Below are 23,384 nucleotides of genomic sequence, written 5' to 3'. Positions count from 1 at the left end.
GTAAGTATCAAAAGCTAAGTTTTAAACAGATATTATCCACAGATTTGCTGAGTATTGGACATTTGAACTTAGTTGGTCCTCATGGAATAGTTGTGTAATTCACAGCAGCTATAAAACATGAAGCTGTTTTATTTTTCCGTAGCTGATATCATGCATGTCTTAATGAAGAAAGAGGCAAAGGTCTTATGCTTAGTAATAATTGACATATTTATAGACTACTTCATAGTCCATTAAAGGCTTATGTTATGTCATTTTATCATGAATTTTGGGAGGATTGTTCTTGTTATCCCAGTTTTACAGATAAAAAATTGAAACTTGAAAGAAGTAAGTAATTAGCCCAATAGTGTGAAATAAATGGAGTTCAGAAACTCAAAAGCAGGATAGCTGACCCAGTTTTTTCACTCTGCCATACAGTAACTGAAATCTTTGACAACACACTGACTAGACAAGATGGAAAAGTCACAGTGCCAATATGTGTTTTGATAGGGATAGAAATATACAGTAAAGTCAGAAAAGTCAGTAGCTACAATATCAAACAAAGGCAGCCAATAAGAGCTGTGCCATTCTCAGTCATGAGTGGTGATATTTTCATTTATAAAAGAAGATACTTTTAGATATTCTTAATTTTTAGGCATAGGAGTAGAAATACTCAAATACTGAAGAATACTTAGGTCTGCTAATCATCTGCGTAGTTCCCCAGTTGTGGGAGTATAGTACACAATTCATTATTTCAAATCTTATCTGGTTTTGCCCACAGTCTAAAACAGTGAGGCCCAGAATTAAACCAAATGAGTGATTTCTTTATTTTAGTATATCACATCCCTGTGGTAATTAGAAGGTGGCATTGTGGTTGAAAACGTGGATTGGAGCCAGGCCTTTTGGGTTCAATACCGACTGAAGCTACATGACCTTTGTGGGGGGTGTTCAGCCTCTGAGCCTTACCCCTTCAACTATAAAAGAAAAATAATAATCCTATCCTTACAGGATTAAGTATTAAATGCATTAAGTTATATAATGTACTTAGAACAAGCCTGGAACAGAGACAAATGTTCAATAACTGTTTTGTTTCTTTGTTTTAAGATTTTATTTATTTATTTATTTGAGAGAGAGAAAAAGTGAGAGAGATCATGAGAGGGGGGAGCGTCAGAGGGAGAAACAGACTCCCCGCTGAGCGGGCCCCCCACCCAGTGCGAGACGCGATCCCAGAACTCTGGGATCATGACCTGATCCAAAGGCAGTTGCTTAACCAACTGAGCCACCGAGGCTCCCCTAAATGTTTAATAAATGTTAACTGTCACTACTGTTATAGTACAGCAACATTGAATACCTTATAAATGGATAAGTTCTTTTTGCTGAAATCTCTGTGGTTAAATTTGCTATTATTTGTATAATATTTTTCTTATGTTCCTCCCTAAATTTAACTCATATTAATGTAGTATTTGTTCACTTAAAATTATGCTACCTTAACAAAATAATTTTATAAAATCCCTTTTGTCAGCTTTATCTGCATTTTAAAAGCTTTTCAAGACATGGAAATGCTCTCCAAACATGTGTTAGACTCTGCACTCTCCAAAAATGGAAAGAAGCATAAAATGTATATTCCAAAAGAAATATGAAACACTGACTTGGATTTCCTACCAATAGCATAGTGAATTAAGTTAGAAATATTAATAAGGAAAAATCTTTAATATTTTGCCCTACAAACCAGTTTTGATATTGCCATCATTAAGAATTAGGAAGGAAACACTGAAAATAGTATTGTGTTTATTTAGCAGACATAGCAAAGATTTACATGTTATTGTTTAGATTTCATTTATATATTTAATTTACATGTAATCTTATATTTAATTAAAATATATTTATGTATTAATAGTGTGGTAAATCATTTTGAAGCGTCATTGTTGTGGGCTTCAAAGAAGACAGCAAGGAACATATGATAAAGAGTACTGGCAAAGATTGGAAACTTAGTTTCTTTAATTAATTAATATTATTTTTAAATCTCTTTTCCCTTAGTAGATCAGCAGGATGTTCTAAAGTGTTTCTTTCATTTTTACTTCTTCCCCTTCAGTCTGTGGGGTTTATCATACAGAAGTGTTTTTAAGAAATTAACACTTGGTAATTATAAGGTTATGTTTAACTTTAACATCTGTACCAGATGTGATATATTTAATTATCTTTGTTTTTGAAAAAAGTTTTGTAACTTTCATTATTCTTCGGTATGCTGCATCTTTATTGAGCATTTGAGACAATTGATAAGCATTATTCAGTGGCATATGGTCTGAGTCTGACGTGCTTTGAAAAGAGTACAGAGTTTTCTGATAATGAGGATTCTGTGAAAATGGGAAAACCAGCACAACAGATATGCTTTGAGAAAGTATGGGTTTTTAGCATCTTGAAACAATATATCACACTCAAAGGGACAGAATTGGGCTGTACAATCTGTTAGCTCATTCTTGTCCAATCTGGTCTCCTCCTTTCTTTTGGAGCCAGCATTGTCATCAACTCACTGAATTATATTCTGACTGGAATGTATTTCGGGCACAGAGTAATGTATCTACTTAAATGGAATCCTATATTTCTACAAAAGCTTTTTGAGTGTAATAAATTTAAAATATAAAAAATTCTATTAAGTTAAAGTAATTGGTTCAACAGTTTACATATGTGCCTCCTCTACCATCACCCTAAAAAAAAAAAAGCCACTATTTAGAGGAATATAGATCTGTTTTTGTTTTATTTATAATATTGAATAATTTTTTTTGGTTTAACTATCAGGTAGTCAGTCAGACATTTCCAAGACTGTTGGAAAGATACCTATACATTACAACAAATGTTGGTTGAATAGAAATGAACTGTGGAATTAAAACTTCCTCTGTCAGTGTTTTAATTATCATAATTATCCTAATTAAAATTCTATAGCAGCCTTTCTTAACAAGAATTAAGCCTTAATGTCTTAAGACATCCATTGCATGTAGAAGTGAACTTTTCTCTTAACCATCTAGAGTGGTACTATCTATCTTTGGAAAATTTTTAAAAAATGTAATTCAAATATTTTTTTTGTGAGGTTTAATTCTCTTATGGAACTAGGGTCGAAAGAGTCTACTCTGTAGTATTCAAGATCACTGGGTCTTTTAATCTGAAATATACTGGATGGTGTAAATGTTACATTAGAGCTGTACTATTTTATGTAAGGGATTAAATGTGATAATCTTTGTAAAGTGGTAAGCCCAATGCCTGACACATAATAAGTACCCAACAAATAATATGTATTACCATGTTTTAAGCTTTCGTTATCCTGTTTCTCAAAAATTTTGCTTATATTGTGATCAAGATGAAACATTTTAATATATAATTTAATCAAAGGTGTGTAGACTTTAATCAACAATTTATATTTTCATACTTAAACAAGCTGTCCTGGTAGTATCTTATGCTTAATGACTGAGTAACATTACTATAAATTTTGCTTTTCTGTGCTGTTCAAATAACTCAGAATTCATGTACAGTAACTATGTAATAAATGAAGTTGTTTTTTGTAATTGTCTTCATGAGGATTTTAGGTCTTTGCCAGTTCAGATAGGCAAATAGTTCTTTTTAATGCATTGATTTATGTGAAAGTGGGGGCAGGGGGAAAGAGAAACAGCCTTCCCTGATGTGAAAGGACAGGATATTAATGCCTCACCAAACCTCCTGCCATAGGATTCTTTAGCTTTCCTATATTAAATGGTATATTTTAGGGGGTATGATTGGAATTGCCATGGAACAGTATAAATTATACAAGTTGTAAAATTATACTGTTACTAAGTTATGAAACTGAAAAAAATAATCCCTGAAATTAATTGTCACAGCAAGAATATCAGTGAATTAATTTGATAGTGTAAATTGAAGATATTTATGCAGTGAACTATTGAACAAAACAAATGGATAATGGGCTGTCACTTGAGAATAGCTAACATAATTTATGAGACAAGACAAGCACCTTTCTTATAGCATACATTATAGCATACAGCTTGTTATCGTTTGCCAATTTTAAAGGTAAAGTGGATTTATGTTACTACATTTCCATATCCTTCCTTAACAGTTTATAAAATGATTATTCAAGAATATCAGGTGACCATACTATGATTGTGAAACAGAATGAACTGTTTATATATTGCATTCAGTTCAGGGAAAGTTGATAAATAACATGTGTATACGATTAAAATATTACTTTGTTTCTATGAATGTTTTTTTACATTGAGAACTATTACAAAGCCTAGTTTCACCTTCCTATTTTTTGAATTATCCGTGGAAAAACAACTTATTCCCACATTTAAAAAAATTGGAAAATTTTTCTGCCCATTGAAAATGAGTTAGAATGAAAGCAGTTGGAGTGCTTCATATATGACTATATTGTCTTGTGCATTTTTGCTAAACTACAGCAGCCAGTTAAACTTTTGTGGGATTTTTGTGAGGTGCTCACTGGTTTCTTCACAACCAGGAGAGTGAATGTATTGCAAGTATATTTGTATATATTAAGGGAAAAAAAAAAGAAATGAGATCCGAAGACAGGGTCAGTTGTTTATACTATCTCAGTCTTCAGGCATATAAAAATTATACATGTACCCATTTCCAAGTTTATCCTCCACTGTTTTTCACTGTTGGAATATGGTAGGGAAGTTATAGATATAACTAAAACATGTCATTCTTTTAACTGTTCATACATTCTCAAATCACTGCTTTAAGGACCAGTAGAGGTCTGTCATTAAACAGAAAGAGATTGGGCGTTCTGTTTAGTTCTTTACAAGGAGTAAGTTTTATAAGAAAATAAGATTTGTTTCTGTTGCCATAAAACCTGCATTGCATTAAGTCTTTTCCAAGTAGAATGGAAAGTGATGGAATACTCAGAGATGATATAAGATAATAAGTTTCAGAAACTCTTTAGATATATGAAAACTTGGCGAGCTAAACTGAGGCTGGAAATGAAATAATTTTACTACATATACAGCTTAATAATAGCTCTAATCAATAAAGAGCCATTACAAACCAGTAAGGGGGAAAAAAGCTATCATATCCACTTAAAAGACGAAAAGATAATTTACCAAAAAAGCCTAGTAAATATGAAAAGTGTTTTACTGCACTGCTGATCAAAGAAATGAGAAGTGAACAAAAATATACCCATTTGATTTTTTAAATGAAGAAGTTGAGTCTGAGAGAGGTTGTATGATTTGCCCTGGGTCATTAAGTTCAGTTGAGAAAGCTTAAATTTGAATGATTCCTGACTATTTGGTGAGATTATGACTGATTTTTTTTTTGCATTCATTTTTTTGTCCTTATTTTCTGAATTTTTAGCACTGAGCCAAAAATATGGAAGGTTTTTCTATTACAGGAATTGAACAAGACCCTGAAACATTTTAGGCAACATTATATCCTTTTTAATAATTGTTACTCATTTAAGGAGTCATTGCATTTATCCACAGATTTTTTTTCCTTGATGCATGAGAATAAAATGGGTACTGTTAAACTTTAATTCATTTAGGATATATATTCTCACTAAACTAGATATTTTTTGAATTAATTTAATTATAACTGTAGGTGAGGCCTCTATTTTTTACATAATATAAGAATCAAAAAACAAAATTAGTCAAATATAAACTTAGTATGAAAATTTTAAAGCTAATGAACCTACGTCCTGTCATTGTGCTTTTATTTGCAGATGGAGAATATCATTGGGACACTGAGAGATTCCAACCTGAAGTTAACACTTGCTTTCGGAATAGGAATGCATCATGCTGGACTACATGAGAGGGACCGAAAAACAGTAGAGGAGCTGTTTGTAAACTGTAAAGTTCAGGTATTTCATTTTTCATAAACAGATATTTAAATGTAACTCAAAAGTTATGGTTTACTTAAATATATTTTGTTTTCTAGGTTCTGATTGCTACAAGTACATTAGCCTGGGGTGTAAACTTTCCAGCTCATTTAGTAATCATTAAGGGAACAGAATATTATGATGGAAAAACAAGACGTTATGTGGATTTTCCCATTACAGGTAATTTTTTTTGACTTACAGATATATTAAGCTTCTCTTTTAGTCTTAATAACCTGAATTTGCATGAATTGAATTGTAGGGAGTTGATCACATTTGAACATACAATGAGCAAATTGTAAATTTTTGTTTCCACTGCAAGTACTGTTCAAAGTATTGAGCCATTTTATTTACTTTAACATACCTAATTTGTTAATAAATATCAAAGGCCTATCCAATGGTTTCAAATTCACAAATAGATAAAAAGTACTGATTAGTAGCTATTAGTGACTTAATAAATCGTAGTTAAACATTATACTGTTTAATTTTAAATCTGTTTCACTAGAAATACTTCCATGGCACTTCTAGAACCAAAGGGCTTATTGCTTCAATGTGTCCATGAACATTCTATTAACATATTTTAAAACGTGATAAAAGCATTGTCAGTTCTGAAGAGGGAAATTGTATTTCCACACAAGGATTACATGTAAAAAATGTATTTCTAAATAATTTTTTACCTCAGAGATTCCTGCAGTATAAAAGAAAGAACATTTATTTTATAAGTGGGAGGAGGATGAGACCAAAATGGACTCATGGGGTCCATTCCTGGGAAAAATAACCAGATTAATCTGCTGAAGAGATTTGCCCATATATTATGTCTTACTTTTCTTGTTCAATTAATTAAAATAGTGACTAACTCTTTTTTTAAGATTTTATTTATTTGAAAGAGAGAAAGAGAGAGAAGCATACACAAGCAAGGGGAGGGGCAGGGAGAAAGGAGAGAATCTCAAGCAGACTCCATGCTGAGTGTGGAGCCCAGCGTGGGCCTCAATCCCACCACGCTGAGATCATGACCTGAACCAAAACCAAGAGTCAGATGCTTAACCAGCTGAGCCACCCAGGGGTCCCAAGTCTTAAACAGCATTTAACTAAAGGAGAGTTAACATTCTTACTTTTACAAACAGTAAGTAAGATAGACCATTTTGGGGGCTTCAATTTCCTGTCATAATGAATTGGTTATTTAATTATTAGGGAACTCAACAGTAGGCATCAGAGACAATAAGCATACTCTTAAAATATTCTGTATCCTTTGTTATTTTGTTGTGTTGTCAAAACATGCTGTCATCACTAAATATACCTTGTGCTATCTGTCATCTTGTTGAAAACCTCTTGTTCTCTTTTTTATAGATGTACTCCAGATGATGGGGCGTGCTGGGAGGCCTCAGTTTGATGACCAAGGCAAAGCTGTAATTCTGGTTCATGACATAAAGAAAGACTTTTACAAAAAATTTCTTTATGAACCTTTCCCAGTAGAGTCAAGGTAAATTTTGACAAGTTAATATTTATCTCATGGTATTTTATTAGATAAAAATCAGTAAAAGTTCTAGTTCAAAAGAATTATTTGAAATGAAACTGAATTAACACTATAAGACAGAATTCAATTATAATTTCATTTTTTAAAAACCTTTTAAAAGAAGCAACGTAGTATGGTGTTGAATCACATGAATTCTGAAGCCAGATAACCCGGGTTCATATCTGAGCTCCATTACTTACTTCCTTGATCTTCAGCAAGTTATTTGATTCCTCAGTGCCTTAGTGTACCTATCTGGAAAATGGAGATAACAGCGACACTAGCTATCTCATAGGTTACTTGTAATGATCAAACGTATAGTGCTTATAACAGTGTCTATCACATAGTAAGCACTTAATAAATTTTAGTTTAATGTGTGTTTTTGTACCATAGTTAATAAAGAAATCTCCAAAATAAAGGGACTTGTAATGAATAATTTAGGCTACTGCCTTATATCAGAATTATCACATACTTCTTCGTGGCCCAGTAAACTACCCCTTTGACAGAGGCCTCCCTCATTTTCTCAGTGGAAAATAGCCTTTCTTCCTCAGATTTATATATTTTTTATTTATAACATTAATCACTTGCTATCTTTTGTTGTCTTTTTTGATATACTGTATTCTGACTGCAAAAGGTAACACATATTTGTAATTCACAATGTAAATAATTACTGACGTTTTTATTCTAAGTGCTAGTGTTCAATTTTTTTAATTTAGAAAATATAAAAATATGGATTCACTTAACACTGTGCTGAGGGAAAATTTATGATCCTATATATAATATGTATTAATAAGATGTCTATATATGTTATAAAAGAAAGCATGAATAATGACCTAAATATTCATCTCAAAAATTTGGGAAAAAATTAGCAAATTGAACTCAAGAGAAGAAAGATAAGAGCAAGAATCAAAGATTTGAAACCAAATACACATTAGAAAAACATCAAAAAGTCAAAGGTTGGTTCTTTGAAAAGAAGAATGAAATCAATCAACCTTTAAGTCTGATCAAAAATATAGAAAGAAAGAATGAACAAAATAATATTAGAAATGAAAATCTCACAGGCATTAAAAAGATATTATGAAAAACATGTGAATAATTTTAAAATTTAAATCAAATGGTAAAATTTATTTTAAAAAATTATCAAACTGACATAAAAGAAATAGAAAATCTAAATGTTCTCTTATTTACGAAAACCATTGAATCTAAAATGTAAATTTTGCCATAAAGAAATTTTCTCACTCAGATGCTTTACTAGTGAATTTTTCATAACTATAAGGATGAAATAACATGTCAGTCTTTCTTTTTTGTTTTTTTTTTTCATCTTTTTTTTTTGTATTTTTGTATTTTTTTATAAACATATAATGTATTTTTATCCCCAGGGGTACAGGTCTGTGAATCACCAGGTTTACACACTTCACAGCACTCACCATAGCACATACCCTCCACATCAATCAGTCTTAAATGAATTTTTCCTAATAGTAGAAAAAATAAGACCATTTACCAACTTATTTTATAAGCCATGTTACCAAAACCTGGTGAGAAATTTACCAAAAAGAAACATTATCAAACCTGTAACTTTCATGACTATAAATATAGAAATCCTAAATAAAACATTAGTAAATCAAATTATGTATAATTTTTTTATAAATGTGAAGTTGATTTATTATTTGAAAATAAATTACTATAATTTACTACAGGGGTGCCTGGGTGGCTCAGTGGGTTAAGCCTCTGCCTTCGGCTCAGGTCATGGTCTGAGGGTCCTGGAATTGAGTCCCCTATTGGGCTCTCTGCTCAGCAGGGAGCCTGTTTCCCTCCTTCTCTCTCTCTCTGCCTGCCTCTCTGCCTACTTGTGATCTCTCTCTGTCAAATAAATAAACAAAATCTTTAGTATATGTGCTGCCGAAGCGAGCACAATAAACAAAATCTTTAAAAAAAAAAAATTTACTACATTAGCAGGAAAAAATGAGGAAATCATATTATTTCTCAAAATATTTATTATTATATAATACATATATATTATATTATTATTATAAAAAATATTTTTTAAAATTCCACACCAATTTAGCAAACAGGAGTATAAGGAAATGTCCTTAATCTGACAAGGAGTAAATCTGCAAACATCATAATTAATAATGAAATATTGAAACTTTTCCCTTTGAGATAGAGAATGATATAGGAATATTGTTCTCCCCCCACTTCCACCAAGCAATGTACTAGAAGCCCAAGCCGCTGCAATAGCTAAGGAACAGAGATAAGTCAGAATATTCTTTTGAACAAGGGTAGTGACTAGACAGCACAAAAGGAGGGCTTCCGAGGAACTGGTGATACTTGATCTTAGTGTTGGTTACACAGGTGTGTTCACATTGTGAAAATTACTTGAGTTATACATGTATGATTTATGTAATTTTCTGTATGTGTATTTCAGGAGTTAACTAAAAATGTTAATTTTGTACCTTAATACAACTATTATTAATACTTACCTATCACGGAGTATTCCTTAGTTTACACATTAACTTCTCTATTAATGGGCCTTTTGAGTTTCCTATTTTTTTTCTTTATGTATAATGTTGCAGTGAAGTAACTTGCTTCCCTACCCTCGTCTATAAATGTTTCTCTGGCAAGTGATCGTGAAATTGCTGCCCTCCCAACTGAGTATACAGATTTATATTCTGCTACTGGTGAACTGAGAGTAATATAGAAACTTTTCGTGTTGTTTTTTTTAAATCATATAATTTAATACCATTTTCTCATATCCTTAAAACATCCTTTGCAAAAACGATTTTTAATACTCACATAATGTCCCACATATCATAATTTATTTAGCCTTTTCTTTTGTTTGGATACTGCTACCCCTTTTTCACATTTTACATAGGAAACTAAAATGAACATTACGTTATGCTAGTCTGATCTATCTGATCATCTTTGAATACTCTACAACACCCAGCACAGTTATGTTTCATATGATTAGGAACTTAACACTCACTGGATAAATAAAAGCAGTATATATCCTTGTTCTCTTATAAGTGTCGTCCCTTTCCTGTCAGCTCTTCTTTCATCAGCCTCAGTATTATTCCATACTTACTCCAATACCCCATAAGTATACTCTTCCCTACTCTCTAAGTTACATCTTCTATTGCCCACTCTTTCCTTTCTCCTTTGGCTCATATCTTCTGAGAGTTTTTAGCCCCATTCCATCAGCCTGCTACGTGAGATAAAGTGTGTTTCATTTAATGTTCATATGTGTTTCCCATGTCTTATTCACTTGTAGCTTATTGGGAGTGCTCTCTGACCATTTAAATGCAGAGATTGCTGGTGGTACAATTACATCTAAGCAAGATGCAATGGATTATATCACCTGGACCTACTTTTTCCGACGTCTTATCATGAACCCCAGGTAAGTGCAGGGCAACTACATATCATTCTCTTTCATACTGAAAGAAATTATGTCTGAAATTTCGTACATAACAAAAATCAGAACCTTAGGCATTCTAGGTATGTGAATTTTCCCAGAGAATCACATGATATCTCTGATTCACAATATATTATGATATATTTGAAAATGAATAATGGTTGTATTTATTGCTTAGCTTATTTTAGTTAACTTAGGATGTCCTTGAGGAGTTTGCTCTGTAGTCAGGGAGACAGGACGCCTGAATTCATGAAGAAATGTGCTAAACCAGACAGTAGTTACTGCCTTAGGTGCAGTCAGAGAAGAGTGAGTCCTGTGCGTTGCAGAGGGAAGACTTTGTGAGGCTTCTGTAGTGGTTAACAAGAACCCGGCAGGAGGAAGTAAAATGAGGGGAGTTGAGGTGGATCTTCTTCACTGAGCACCTATTTGTCAAATGGTATGTAGATAGTGAGGGAAAAATTAGTGTACATTATCCCCTGTCTTCAATGGCTGATCTTTTAATGTGGGAAAAAGACAGATAAATGATTACCGTGTAAATCGTAATAGAATAATACAGCTCTAATAGAACTGTATTAAGTCTGTAAGAGTAAAATCTTCACAGAGGGGATCATTCAACCAATTTTGAATCTGGAACAGGAGTAGAAGAGGTAAGAGGCACAAAAGTACTGTGTGGACATAGGCGCTTTTGGCTTGAAAGGGCATTTGTAGAGCATCAAGAAGTTTGATGTAGCCAGAGTTTAAGAGTATGAAGACCAAAAAGATTGTCTTGTCCAGAAAGTAGACCACTCACCAGAGAGTAAATGGCCTGTGTGTCATGCAAAGGAGCTAACATCTGATCCTATTGGCAGGGGTAAGTGTTCAAACATGGTTTAAGATCCCCAAATTGGGTTTGGTTTTGTTTCAGTCCTAATGACACTATGACACTGTGGTAGGGAATGAGCTGGAATGGAAGACATTGAAAACAGGAAGACCAGTTAGGAAGCTCTTGAATAAGAGAGGTGAATAGGACCTTAACAGTTGCGGAAGGAATAGAAGGAAGGCCATGGGTGGGGGACATATCTGATATATTGGGATGTATTAAGGCATTGTAAGGTCTTGAACGGAGAGATCATTATGAAAATATCATTACCAAATCTTACCTGTTCGTATCTTTAAAAATTTGTATCTTGTTTCAGCCGTCATTTCCACTCACATAGATCAGACTTTGAAAATATGGTGACAGTTTTGTTTCCTCAGTTCAGAGCTAAGCCTCCGGATTAGATACAAAATATCATTTGGGAACACGACTATGGGATTAATGAGGTGTAGTCATCCAGCACTGCAAGTTTACCATAGCAAATAGATCGCAGGATTGGAACTGTGGAAAGTGTACCGGGATGGACTTTACGTGCACACTGGTCCAACCTTATTGTTTGATACTGAAGAAAGGGAGGTTAGAAACTTGAAGTGACTTGCTCTGGATCCCAGAACTACTTGGATGTAAAGCCAGAACTTAACACCATTAAGTTTTCTGACTCAACTCTTTTTTTAGAAGAACTAGTGGCTTGGTGTAACTGTAGATGTATTTCTTTTTTTCTTATGTCATAAAAGATAGAGGTGCTTAATATTGCGGAAAGAGATTTGAACATGGAATCAGAACACTAATTCCTGGTTTAGTTATTACCCTTTATTGTTTGACCTTGAGTCACTTCACCTCTCGGCTTCCCTTTCTTCATCTGGAAAGTGAGTAATAGCCTCTCTCCCTCACAGGATCATGTTGAGAATCAAATACATGCATTAAAGTCTTCCTAAGTCTTGTATTAATTATGAAGAACTTAATTAATGTTGATTAGTGAGCTGTTATTCTTGTACAGCGTTTCAGTTGCTTTACTGGTCCATACCATCCTGAAGACTCTAGTTTAGAGACTAAGAGCTAATCATTTGTCAGTTTCTCTGATTAGCAAACAGGGAATACTTCTCTGAGTTCTTTAAACTGGTTCAAACTGAGTTCAAATTTAAACTGAGTTCTTTAACAAATTAGAATTCTTTACTGAGCTCTGTGTGTGCATGTACTTTTCTTAAACTTAAAAAAAAAAATTTAACTTTCAATTAGAAACAATTTGCGACTTTAAAAAAAAAATTGGGAAAATATTATGGACACTATATAGCCTGCATCCAACTTCCTCAAATGTTAACTTCTTTTTCTTTTTTAATCTCTTAGCTTTATTATTTTTTTATTAATCATTTTTTTAATTTATTTTCAGCATAACAGTATTCATTGTTTTTGTACCACACCCAGTGCTCCATGCAATCCGTGCCCTCTCTAATACCCACCACCTGGTTTCCCCAACCTCCCACCCCCCCACCTCTTCAAACCCTTCAGATTGTTTTTCAGAGTCCATAGTCTCTCATTGTTCACCTCCCCTTCCAATTCCCCCCAACTCCCTTCTCCTAACTCCCCATGTCGAATGTTAACTTCTTACATGACCATAGCACGTTTATCCAAACCAGGAAATTGACATTTATGTCATACTATTAACTAATCTATCAACTTTTTTCAGGTTTTGTCAGTTCTCCCAATCATGTCCTTTTCAGTCCAAAATCCAGTTTAGTATCCTGCATTGCATTTAGTTTTGTCTCTAAACTGTGTGACATTTCTTCAGTATTTGTCTGCTCTAACTTTGACATGTTAGAAGAATACTGGCCAGTTATTTTGTAGAATGTCCTTCAGTTTGGGACCTACAAAGAGGGAACTGGAACAGACATCACTCCCTGTTGTTCTGGTTGCAAACTACCTTCTATTAATATTAATGTGGTGAGAAAAATCCAACATGCAACTATAATAAAGAGTGTTAAGGACAGAAGAAGATTATGTTTGGGAGAGGTTAGCACAGTGGACAAAGATGAAATCTTGGGATGTACTTGGTTTACAACTTAAATTATATTGAGCCTCTGAGCCTGGGGACTTCTTGGGTGTTGACAGTTTAGGGTATTTCTTGCTCATATGATTGTAGTGCATGTAAATAGTGAGTATTCTGTAGTTCATATTGCCTCCCCTACTTTTACCTGAGGGCCATCTTTGCTAGGGGTAAATTCTAGCACTGGGAATCAAAGGATGCATTAACTTAGGGCACTTGGATGTTGTGGCAACTGCTTTTCCTGCCCTCTTCCTGACCCAAATAAAAGCTAAGTATCCCCTGCTACCACCATCAACACCACCAAAGGAAACATTAACCCATCCCATCCCAGGCAAGAGTCTGTTCCTCTCACCTTCTTGGTTTTGCTCTCACTCTTCTGCCTTTCTGCAGTGCCCTCTCCAACCCCTATAACCATCCAAGTTCTAACAGTCTTAAAAATCCAGTCATATATTGATAAATGCACTTAAATCAATTTTCAGGAGTTGATGATCTATACACTCTCAACTATCCTCATCAAAGTTGCTTATTCCTTTAGAGTAGTCACCTGAACATATTTTGAGATACCCAGCTAGGTTAAGACTCTGACTATTATTATTATCCTGAAGTAGAAACCTGTGCCCAAGCTGTTGCCATGTGAATTAATCAGTCCAGAATAGGTACAACAATAATTTTTTTTTGAATGGCTATGGTGACATTTTTCACAGAAAGAGAACAAGCAATCCTAAAATTTGTATGGAACCACAGAAGACTCAAATAGCCACAGCAAACCTAAGAAAGAAGAACAGAGCTAGAGGCATCATGATCCCTGAAGTCAAATTATATTACAAAGCTATAGTAATCAAAACAGTAAGATATTGGCATTAAAAAAGACACATAAATCAATAGAATAGAGCAGAGAACCCAATAGTAAGCCCACACATATATGGCCAGTTAATTTACTCAAAGGAGCCCAGAATATATGAAGGAGAAAGTACAGTCTCTTTAATAAATGGTATTGAGAAAACTGGATAGATACCCATATATTTCACCATGGACAAACATCAACTCAAGTGGATTAAAGACTTGAAGGTAAGGGCGCCTGGGTGGCTCAGTGGGTTAAGCCGCTGCCTTCGGCTCAGGTCATGATCTCGGAGTCCTGGGATTGAGTCCCGCATCGGGCTCTCTGCTCAGCAGGGAGACTGCTTCCTCCTCTCTCTCTGCCTGCCTCTCTGCCTGCTTGTGATCTCTCTCTGTCAAATAAATAAATAAAAATCTTTAAAAAAAAAAAAAAAGACTTGAAGGTAAGACCTGAAACCATAAAACTGCTAGAAGACATAGATGGTAATGTCCTTGACGTTGGTCTTAGTGATGATTTTTTGGATTCTACAGCAAAAGCAAAGGCAGTAAAAGCAAAAATAAACAAGTGGGACCATATCAAACTAAAATAATTCTGTGCAGTAAAGGAAACTAGCAAAATGAAAAGGCAGCCTACCAAGTGGGAGAAAATATTTGCAAATCATATATGTGTTTAGAGGTTAATATCGAAAATATATAAAGAATTCATACAAATGAATAGAAAAATAACAATCTGATTTAAAAATGAGCTAAGGATTTGAATAGACATTTTTCTAAAGAAGATGTACAGTTAGTTAGTAGGTACATGAAAAGGTGCTCAACGTTACTAATCACGAGGGAAATTCAAAACTGTAAGATATCATCTCATACCTGTTAGAATGGCTATTATCAAAAAGACAAGAAATAAGTGTTTGTGAGTATGTGGAGAAAAGGAAACGCTTATGCACCGTTACTGAGAATGAAAATTGGTGTGGCCACTATGGAAAACAGTATGGAGTTTCCTCAAAAAATGAAAACTGGAACTACCACCTAACCCAGCAATTCCACTGCTGGGTATGTATCCAAAGAATATGAAATCACTGTCTCAAAAAGGTATCTGCACTCCCATGTTCATTGCAGTATTATTTACAATAGCGAACACCTAGAAACAACCTGTATCCATCAGTGGATGAACAGATGAAGACATGACACACACATGTACATGCACACACACACACACACACACACACTGAAGTATTTATTATTCACAAAAAAAAATGCCTCATAGAGAACAGATCATGGGGGAGGGAGGCAAAATGGGTGAAGGAGGTCAAAAGGTACAAACATCCAGTTATAAGTTAAATAATCCTGCAAATCTAATGTACAGAATGATTATAGTTAATACCGTATTATATATTTGAAAGTTAATGAGAGAATAGATCTTAAAAGTTCTCATCAGCTTATAACTATGTAAGATGATTACTGTTAACTAGACAAATTGGGGTAATCATTTAATAATACAAACATATATCAAATCACTATATTATATAACTAAAACTAATACATTGTTGCATGTCAGTTATGTCTCAATAAGGAAAAAAAGCTATGATCAGCAACTGTATTAGGTTCTGTTGGGAGGTAGTAGCAACATAAATAATGATCTCTAGTCTCAATAATCATAGACCTACCTTAAAATGGTGAGGTAGAAGCAATTAAAAAATTAAATCTATATTCCTTAGTTCAGTAAACATTTATTGAGTGCCTACTTTGTGTATGTACTATTCTAAGCATTTTGAAGATGTAAATTAAAAACTTGCTTTCATGGCACTCTTACTCTTTTAGCAGAGACAATGAGTTTAAAAGTTACGCTGATAGAAATCTGAACTCCAATGAGATATCATCTCACACCTGTCAAAGTAGCTAAAATTAACAACACAGATAATAACAAATTTTGGTGGGGCTGTGAAGAAAGGGGAACCCTCTTAGACTGTTGGTGGGAATGCACACTGTTGCAGCCTGAAAAACAATATGGAGGTTCCTCAAAAAAGTTAAAAATAGTGGGGCGCCTGGGTGGCTCAGGGTTAAGCCGCTGCCTTTGGCTCAGGTCATGATCTCAGAGTCCTGGGATCGAGCCCCGCATCGGGCTCTCTGCTTAGCAGGGAGCCTGCTTCCTCCTCTCTCTCTGCCTGCCTCTCTGCCTGCTTGTGATCTCTCTGTCAAATAAATAAATAAAATCTTTAAAAAAAAAAAAAGTTAAAAATAGAACTAGCCAACAATCCAGTAATTACACTGCAACATTACAACATATTTACCCAAAGGAAACAAAAATACTGATTTGCAGGGATTCAGGCACCTCATTATTTATAGCAGCATTATCACCAGGAGCCAAATTGTGGAAAGAACCCAAATGTCCATCAACTGATGAATGGCTAAAGAAGAAGTGGTGTGTACACACACACACACATGCATGCGTGAGTGCGTGCATGCACACAGAGAGAGGAATATTGCTTACCTGTCAAAAAGAATGAAATTTTGCCATTTGCAATGACATGAATGGAGCTAATGTACTATGCCAAACAAAATAAGTCATAGAAAAGCAAATACTATATGGTTTCACTCATGTGGAATTTAAGAAATGAAACAGATGAACATAGGGGGAAAAAGGAAAAAAGAGGGTCAAATTATGAAATGGACTCTTAACCATAGAGAACAAACTGAGGATTACTGAAGGAGAGATGGGCAGTGGGGGCAGGGGGTAAGGTCTAAATGGGTGAAGGGTATTAAGGAGGGCACTTGTTTTAATGATCACTAGATGTTGTATATAAATGATGACTCACTGAATTCTATACCTGAAACTAATATTACATTGTATGTTAACTAACTGGAATTCAAGTAAAAACTTGAAAAGGAAAAAAAGAATGTTAGGTTAGAAGGCTATGAGTGCTTTGAAAAAAAGAATGTGGTACCGAAGACTAGGAGACCAAGTGAGCAGAGAGGGAGGATTATAGTATTAAATATGGAGACAGAGTGGGCCTAATTAAAGGTGCTAAAGAGGGAAATGGGAAGATGTTGGTCAAAAGGTACAAATTTCCAGTTATAAGATAAATGCTGTAATCTACAGCATGGTGACTATAGTTAATAATGCTGTATTTTTTCTTTAAGTGCTGACTTTATAAAGACTTGAAAGGGATAAGAAGTTTGACCAGATGGTATCTAGGGAAAACATTTCAGACCAAGAGAACAGGAGAAGTTCTAAGGCATGCATGTCTGGTGTTTGCAAGGTATGGAAAAGAGAAGTTGTAGCTGATGAGGAAAAAAAAAAAAAAGGAGAAGTTGTAGCTGATGCAGAATGAATGAGGGGTAAACAGTAGCAGGAGATGAGATTAGGGACTTAGGGGATTGGTGGTTGTACCAGTCATGTGAGACTTGAGAGACCATGGGAAAGACTGACTTTCATTATCCATGATATAAGAACCATTATGGGGTTTTGAGCAGAGGACTGACAGGATCTATTCATTACATAAGTCTGGTCAATTATAATCTTAAATGTTAAAAATAATTTAAGCTAAACTGTTGAAAGACAAATTCTCAGATTCAATTATTTTAAATCCGGGTAAACATGATTTGTAAGAAACATCAAATCAAAGTGATATTAAAAAGTTGAAAGTTAAGGATTGAAAGAAGATATGAAGGACAATAACAAAGAGAAAGCAACAGTTGCAGAATTAAAATCAGAGAAAATGAAATTCAAGGCAAAGAAATACTTTTTAAAAAGGACAAAGAAGAATGGTTTATATTGATAGCAAGCACAATCACTAAATAAGTATAGTAGTTTACAAATTTTTAAGTAACTAAAAACATAGCATCAAAATACAGAAAGCAAAAACTGATAGAAATTCAAGATGTTAACTAAATTATAATCATGTGGAGAGACTTGAACACATCTCTTTTGGAAATCAGCATTCCAAAGAGAGATTAAAAAGTACTTCGTAAAACAGGATTTGAATAATAGTATCTTTGAAAATGTGTATGTATCTTTATAATTCTCCTCCTACAAAGAATAAGTCTTCTTCTAAACACTCATCAAAATTTATTTATAAAAATGTAACATGCACCAGACCACACAGAACAACTCAGTGTATTTCAAAACATAGTGATCATAAGGCTACATTCCCTGAATATAATACAGTAATACCAGAAATAAACAAGAAAAGGATGGCAAAGGCAATCTACCTACTTGGGATTTAACTATTCTTATTCTAGTGGAAGGTGAAAATTTATTTTAAAGGTATAGACTAGAGCTATAAGAAAATAAAAGTAATACATAACAAAGTCAGTGAATTTCAGACACAGCACAATTCCAAGGAGTATTCATCTCTTTAGACCATCTACAAGATAGCATGAATGCTTGAAAACAAAATAAGCATTCATCTCTAGGAACTAGATGAACATTAGCAAAACACAAATATGAGAAGGGAATTTATAAAGGTAAAAAGTGAAATTAATAATATGAGAAACAAAAACATATACTATCATTATTTATAATTTATTAAACTTGAGTTATTGATTTAAGAGCCTGACTCATTTAGTATCATTATGATCCCCATTTTACAGATGAAGGGACTGAAACACAGGGAGATTGAGCAACTTGCCCATCAGCACAAAGCTCCTGAGTAACAGAGGCAGCACTGGAATTCTTTGGGCTCTCTAGCTCCAGGGGCCACAATCTCCATCCCAGGCTCATTATCAGGTCCAGAACCCAAATAATCCCACTCCCGCTCCACTTCTTCCAGTGCTATGCTGGAAAATGTGTTCTTTATGGAAACCATACCATACAGACTTTGTTCATGTGATGCAAAAAAAAAAAAAAATTCAGTTTTAATATCTATACCTTTACATCTGGACAAAAATGAGAACATGTGCCTAAATCAATTTTAATGATTTATGTATTTTACTTAAAACTTCTGTTATAGTGAAGCTCTACAATTTTCTTTCTGACTGTCCCGTGATTTTATCTTTTTCTGTGTTAAAAATCACCTGTTCCATAATCCGGAAGCAAAGAAAGGCACAAGAGTTCAGGAAATTGGTAAATTTTTCCTACTTATTTTTAGATCTATTAGAAGTTTCAAGGAAGCTAAAATCATTGTCTCAAATGAAGGGTAGTTTTAATTTATATATTTAATTTTATTTATTAAATTTATTATAAAATTATTTTTTTTTATTTTGATGTGTACTTTTAATTTATCTTTAACACTCCATATTATTCAGTTCACAAATTGAGGTGTGACTTTTGGGTGGGTGGGACAGGCTTATATAAATGCGTGTGTGTGTGTTACAATGAGAAATTGAGGTTTATTTAAAATAGAAAAGATAAAGACCACTTTCGTCCAACCAACTGAGCCACCCAGGCGTCCCAAAGACCACTTTCAAAATACAGTCTCACCTAGATAGTAAATATGACCAAATTCTCCAGCCCCCTTTATTTAATCATACTACTACTGTAAAGTACCCCCAGCACACCACCGCCAAAAGTAGAACTTATGTTGACAAAGATCCTGCCACTGTTCCTGGATTGTTCTCTGTGTGTCTGCTTATAGTCTCCTGCATGTGTGATATGTATATATATATATGCAAATATATGCACATGCATATAAAGATATTTATTTATATGCATAAATATGTATGTAGACACACATTACATTAGTGTGTTCGAATGTATATAAACACATGTACTGATGCATCATGAAATATAATATATTCCAAATTGAGTTCTGGATTCAATTTGTATGTTCAGTTTTACTCTCTGTTTTCCCCTGAGAAAGCTTTTAAACATTTCTGGGACAAAAAATGTTGTGGTAGTTTCAGCTGTCCCTGCAACCACTTTCATTATTTGTGTCATTATTACTGCTGCATAATCTGAACATAAAAAAACATGGTGCTGTAACAAATGACTTCCCAGTACTGACAGTTATAGCTGCAGCATTTCAAGACAGATGAAAAATTTCCCAGCAAGATCTCTGGCCAGGTTTACAATAACGAAACAGGAAATGGCTGCCACTATTCACATTAAATCCAGACTGTTTGGTGTAACTTTATCTATGTTTTCGATTACAATAAAATCTCTTTCATTCCCAACCAGCAAAATTTCATCCTTATTAACGTTGCCAAAAGATAACTTGAGGTTTCACGTGTGGTTTTCCCGTTTGTCCTTTGATGAGATCTTTTAAAGATAATTTTTTTAAAGTTTTACCTTTTGGATTGTTTGAATTTAATGAACTTTGTAAATTTTTACGAGAGGGAGAGGTTTGTTATGACTTTTTCCCAATAGACTGCTAATAGAAGTTAGCTTGTCTAGCCCATGTGCTAGATGCTGTCAGTATCAAACTGCCTTTGACTTTCACACCTCCCAGGGGACTAGTAATTGTTGTGTTCAAACAGCCTGTAATTGTGATCCCGCTGGCTTTCTCAGTACGCTTCTGGCTATTAGAATCATTAAACAACTCAGCACCTGTTAACAGCATTGTAAATATTCAACCCTGCTTGTGTGCAGGTTGAGTCCAATATAGAGAAATCTTACAGAGCTCAGCCTCATAAATTAGAGCTTCTGACAAGTCAATTATTGTGAAACTGGGTTTCTCTGTGAAATAAATGAAATAGCATGCTGACAAAAAGGTAGGCTGTCTGTTTATGGCAGAGAGAAGATAATGACTTGATGATCCAATGCAGTGAGCATTGAAACTACATTGTATCCTTTGTCTGTAATTAAACAGTTGTGTAATATTTCTGTTTTAATAACCAGTAAATTGTAAATTTTGTACTGTGGAGAGTGCAATGTGAAAACAGACCTTTTTATTTAGCTGCTGCTTGCTTTTTCAAGTTAGTAAAGTGATTATTGAAATTAATGATATATAATGTTTTAAGCTAAATGCTTATAATTATTTAGGCCAGAAATTACCCAGTGACTGAAAAGTTCATGCAGTAGAAGCAAAAGCCATATAATTCTAATGAAGATCATTAAATATAAACTCCATTGTTTATTCACAGAAAACTGTCAGAGTATATTATCTCTCAAAATTTGATGTGACCTAGACAGTAATTCCATTTACATTTAGTTTATTTTACAGTGTCTTAGAAATTATATATCTAATTAAGACATAGCAAATCTAACTTTTATAAGAACTTGGAAATGTAAGTAAACTTAGGTCAAATATTAGCAAAGAATAGTAGTATAAATCAGTGAAGTTACATTACAACCAAAATTACGCATTTTAGTGTTTGTGTAGGGTGTATAGAAGACAAGTCTTTTAATGACTGAGATTTTCCTATTCTTGAATGTAATATTCTACCTAGCATTTTCTATTTTTAAAAGTTATCACTTTCTAAAAATAAATAAAAGTTATCATTTACATATGCCAGGATACCTGAAGTGAAAAATTTTAGGATTTTTTTTAAGATTCTGGATTACCGGGGCGCCTGGGTGGCTCAGTGGTTAAGCCGCTGCCTTCGGCTCAGGTCATGATCTCAGGGTCCTGGGATCAAGCCCCGCATCGGGCTCTCTGCTCTGCAGGGAGCCTGCTTCCTCCCCTCTCTCTGCCTGCCTCTCTGCCTGCTTGTGATCTCTCTCTCTGTCAAAATAAATAAATAAAATCTTTTAAAAAAAAAAAAAAAGATTCTGGATTACCCCCAGATTCCATGAGGATAAAAGTATTGATACTGAGTTAATTGAATGTCAATCCAATTACTTAAATTGAATTTTTGCATTTCTTCTCTTAGGCAAGTCAAGTGTGAGAGTGTTGGTGAGCACATTAGAAAAGAACAACCATATTAAGAGGAAATACCTGGAAATTTTTTAAGTTATTTTTAAAAAACTGTGTTAGTTTTTAGCAAGTTAGAGTATGTGTAATGTGGTCATCAAATAATTTGTTGTAATCTGAGAGACATAACTTTAATTGCTTTTTTTTCATTTTTGCAACTTATTTTAAATGTTTAAGAAATGTTTATCCTGACTGTGCTTTATCTGAATAAAAGCTACAGATTAATCTTAAAAACTTCCATTAGAACGGGTATTAGCCCATCAGAATATTCCTTGTAAATATTTTAAAAATTCATAATTTTTGAAGGGCAGTTTTTATCATAGATGGTTTTAAATGTTACTTGTCAGTATACTAAATTTGTTAAAGTAAAAAATGGTAAAATTGTCATTCAGTTAATATTTAGAGGGTAAAGGCTTATGGTAATTAGTAGCAGCATCCATGAGATCTTTTTCTTTTCAAATGGCCTTGTAAATTTTTAGGCAAAAATGGTATTTTAACTTTTTGTTTTTCATGGTAAATTATTTTCAAAATGTTTTCCTTCTGTAATTTTAATTGCATAAAGAATTATTTGATTCTTGCTCTAGAAATTCTACTTACTCAGTTCCTGAGCACATTTTCAGTTTTTTATTTCAATTTAGGAATAATTTTATCAACTGTATATTAATCTAGACAGCTGAAAATAGTGTTGGAAATTTTATAGATTTAGCAAACCAAAAGAATGTGAAATATAAACACTTCTGTTGGAGAACGTTTGGCTGATAAATTCCATTTGTTGGAAAAAAATGAAAGACAACAAGTATCACTATTAATTTGGAATGGCTTTAGAAATCGCTTATGGGGTGTTGAATGTCCAGAATTTTTAGTTTCACCTTTGATAGCAGAATACATTATTCTAACTAATACTTATTTTACTCATTTTTCAGGATAAAGGAAATATTTTCTAATGGTTTCTAATGCTGGTTTTTTCACTTTATCTGCCTAGTTAGATGAAAGTTTGTACATTTTGTTTAAATTAACAATAGCACTGGTTTCAGTACTTATTTATCTGTTCATTGATAAATACTGCTTTATTTTGGTCTGTGACAAGAATTTTTCCAGG

The 23,384-nt window shown here is 33.7% G+C and overlaps 1 protein-coding gene across 2 annotated transcripts in view; it reads left to right on the top strand.

Moving 5' to 3' along the window:
- Positions 1–23,384, top strand: part of ASCC3 (activating signal cointegrator 1 complex subunit 3) — a 338,650-nt gene that overhangs the window by 239,924 nt on the left and 75,342 nt on the right. For both annotated transcript variants that reach the window (XM_047732576.1, XM_047732575.1), the window contains exons 31-34: positions 5,690–5,827; positions 5,905–6,025; positions 7,190–7,322; positions 10,621–10,746. In XM_047732576.1, coding sequence (XP_047588532.1) covers positions 5,690–5,827; positions 5,905–6,025; positions 7,190–7,322; positions 10,621–10,746 — 518 coding nt within the window. The remainder of the gene's footprint in view (positions 1–5,689; positions 5,828–5,904; positions 6,026–7,189; positions 7,323–10,620; positions 10,747–23,384) is intronic.

This window comes from Lutra lutra, chromosome 6 (genome assembly GCF_902655055.1).
Source record: "Lutra lutra chromosome 6, mLutLut1.2, whole genome shotgun sequence".
Classification (NCBI taxonomy): Eukaryota; Metazoa; Chordata; class Mammalia; order Carnivora; family Mustelidae; genus Lutra; species Lutra lutra.
This window is presented reverse-complemented; position numbering and strand designations above follow the sequence as displayed.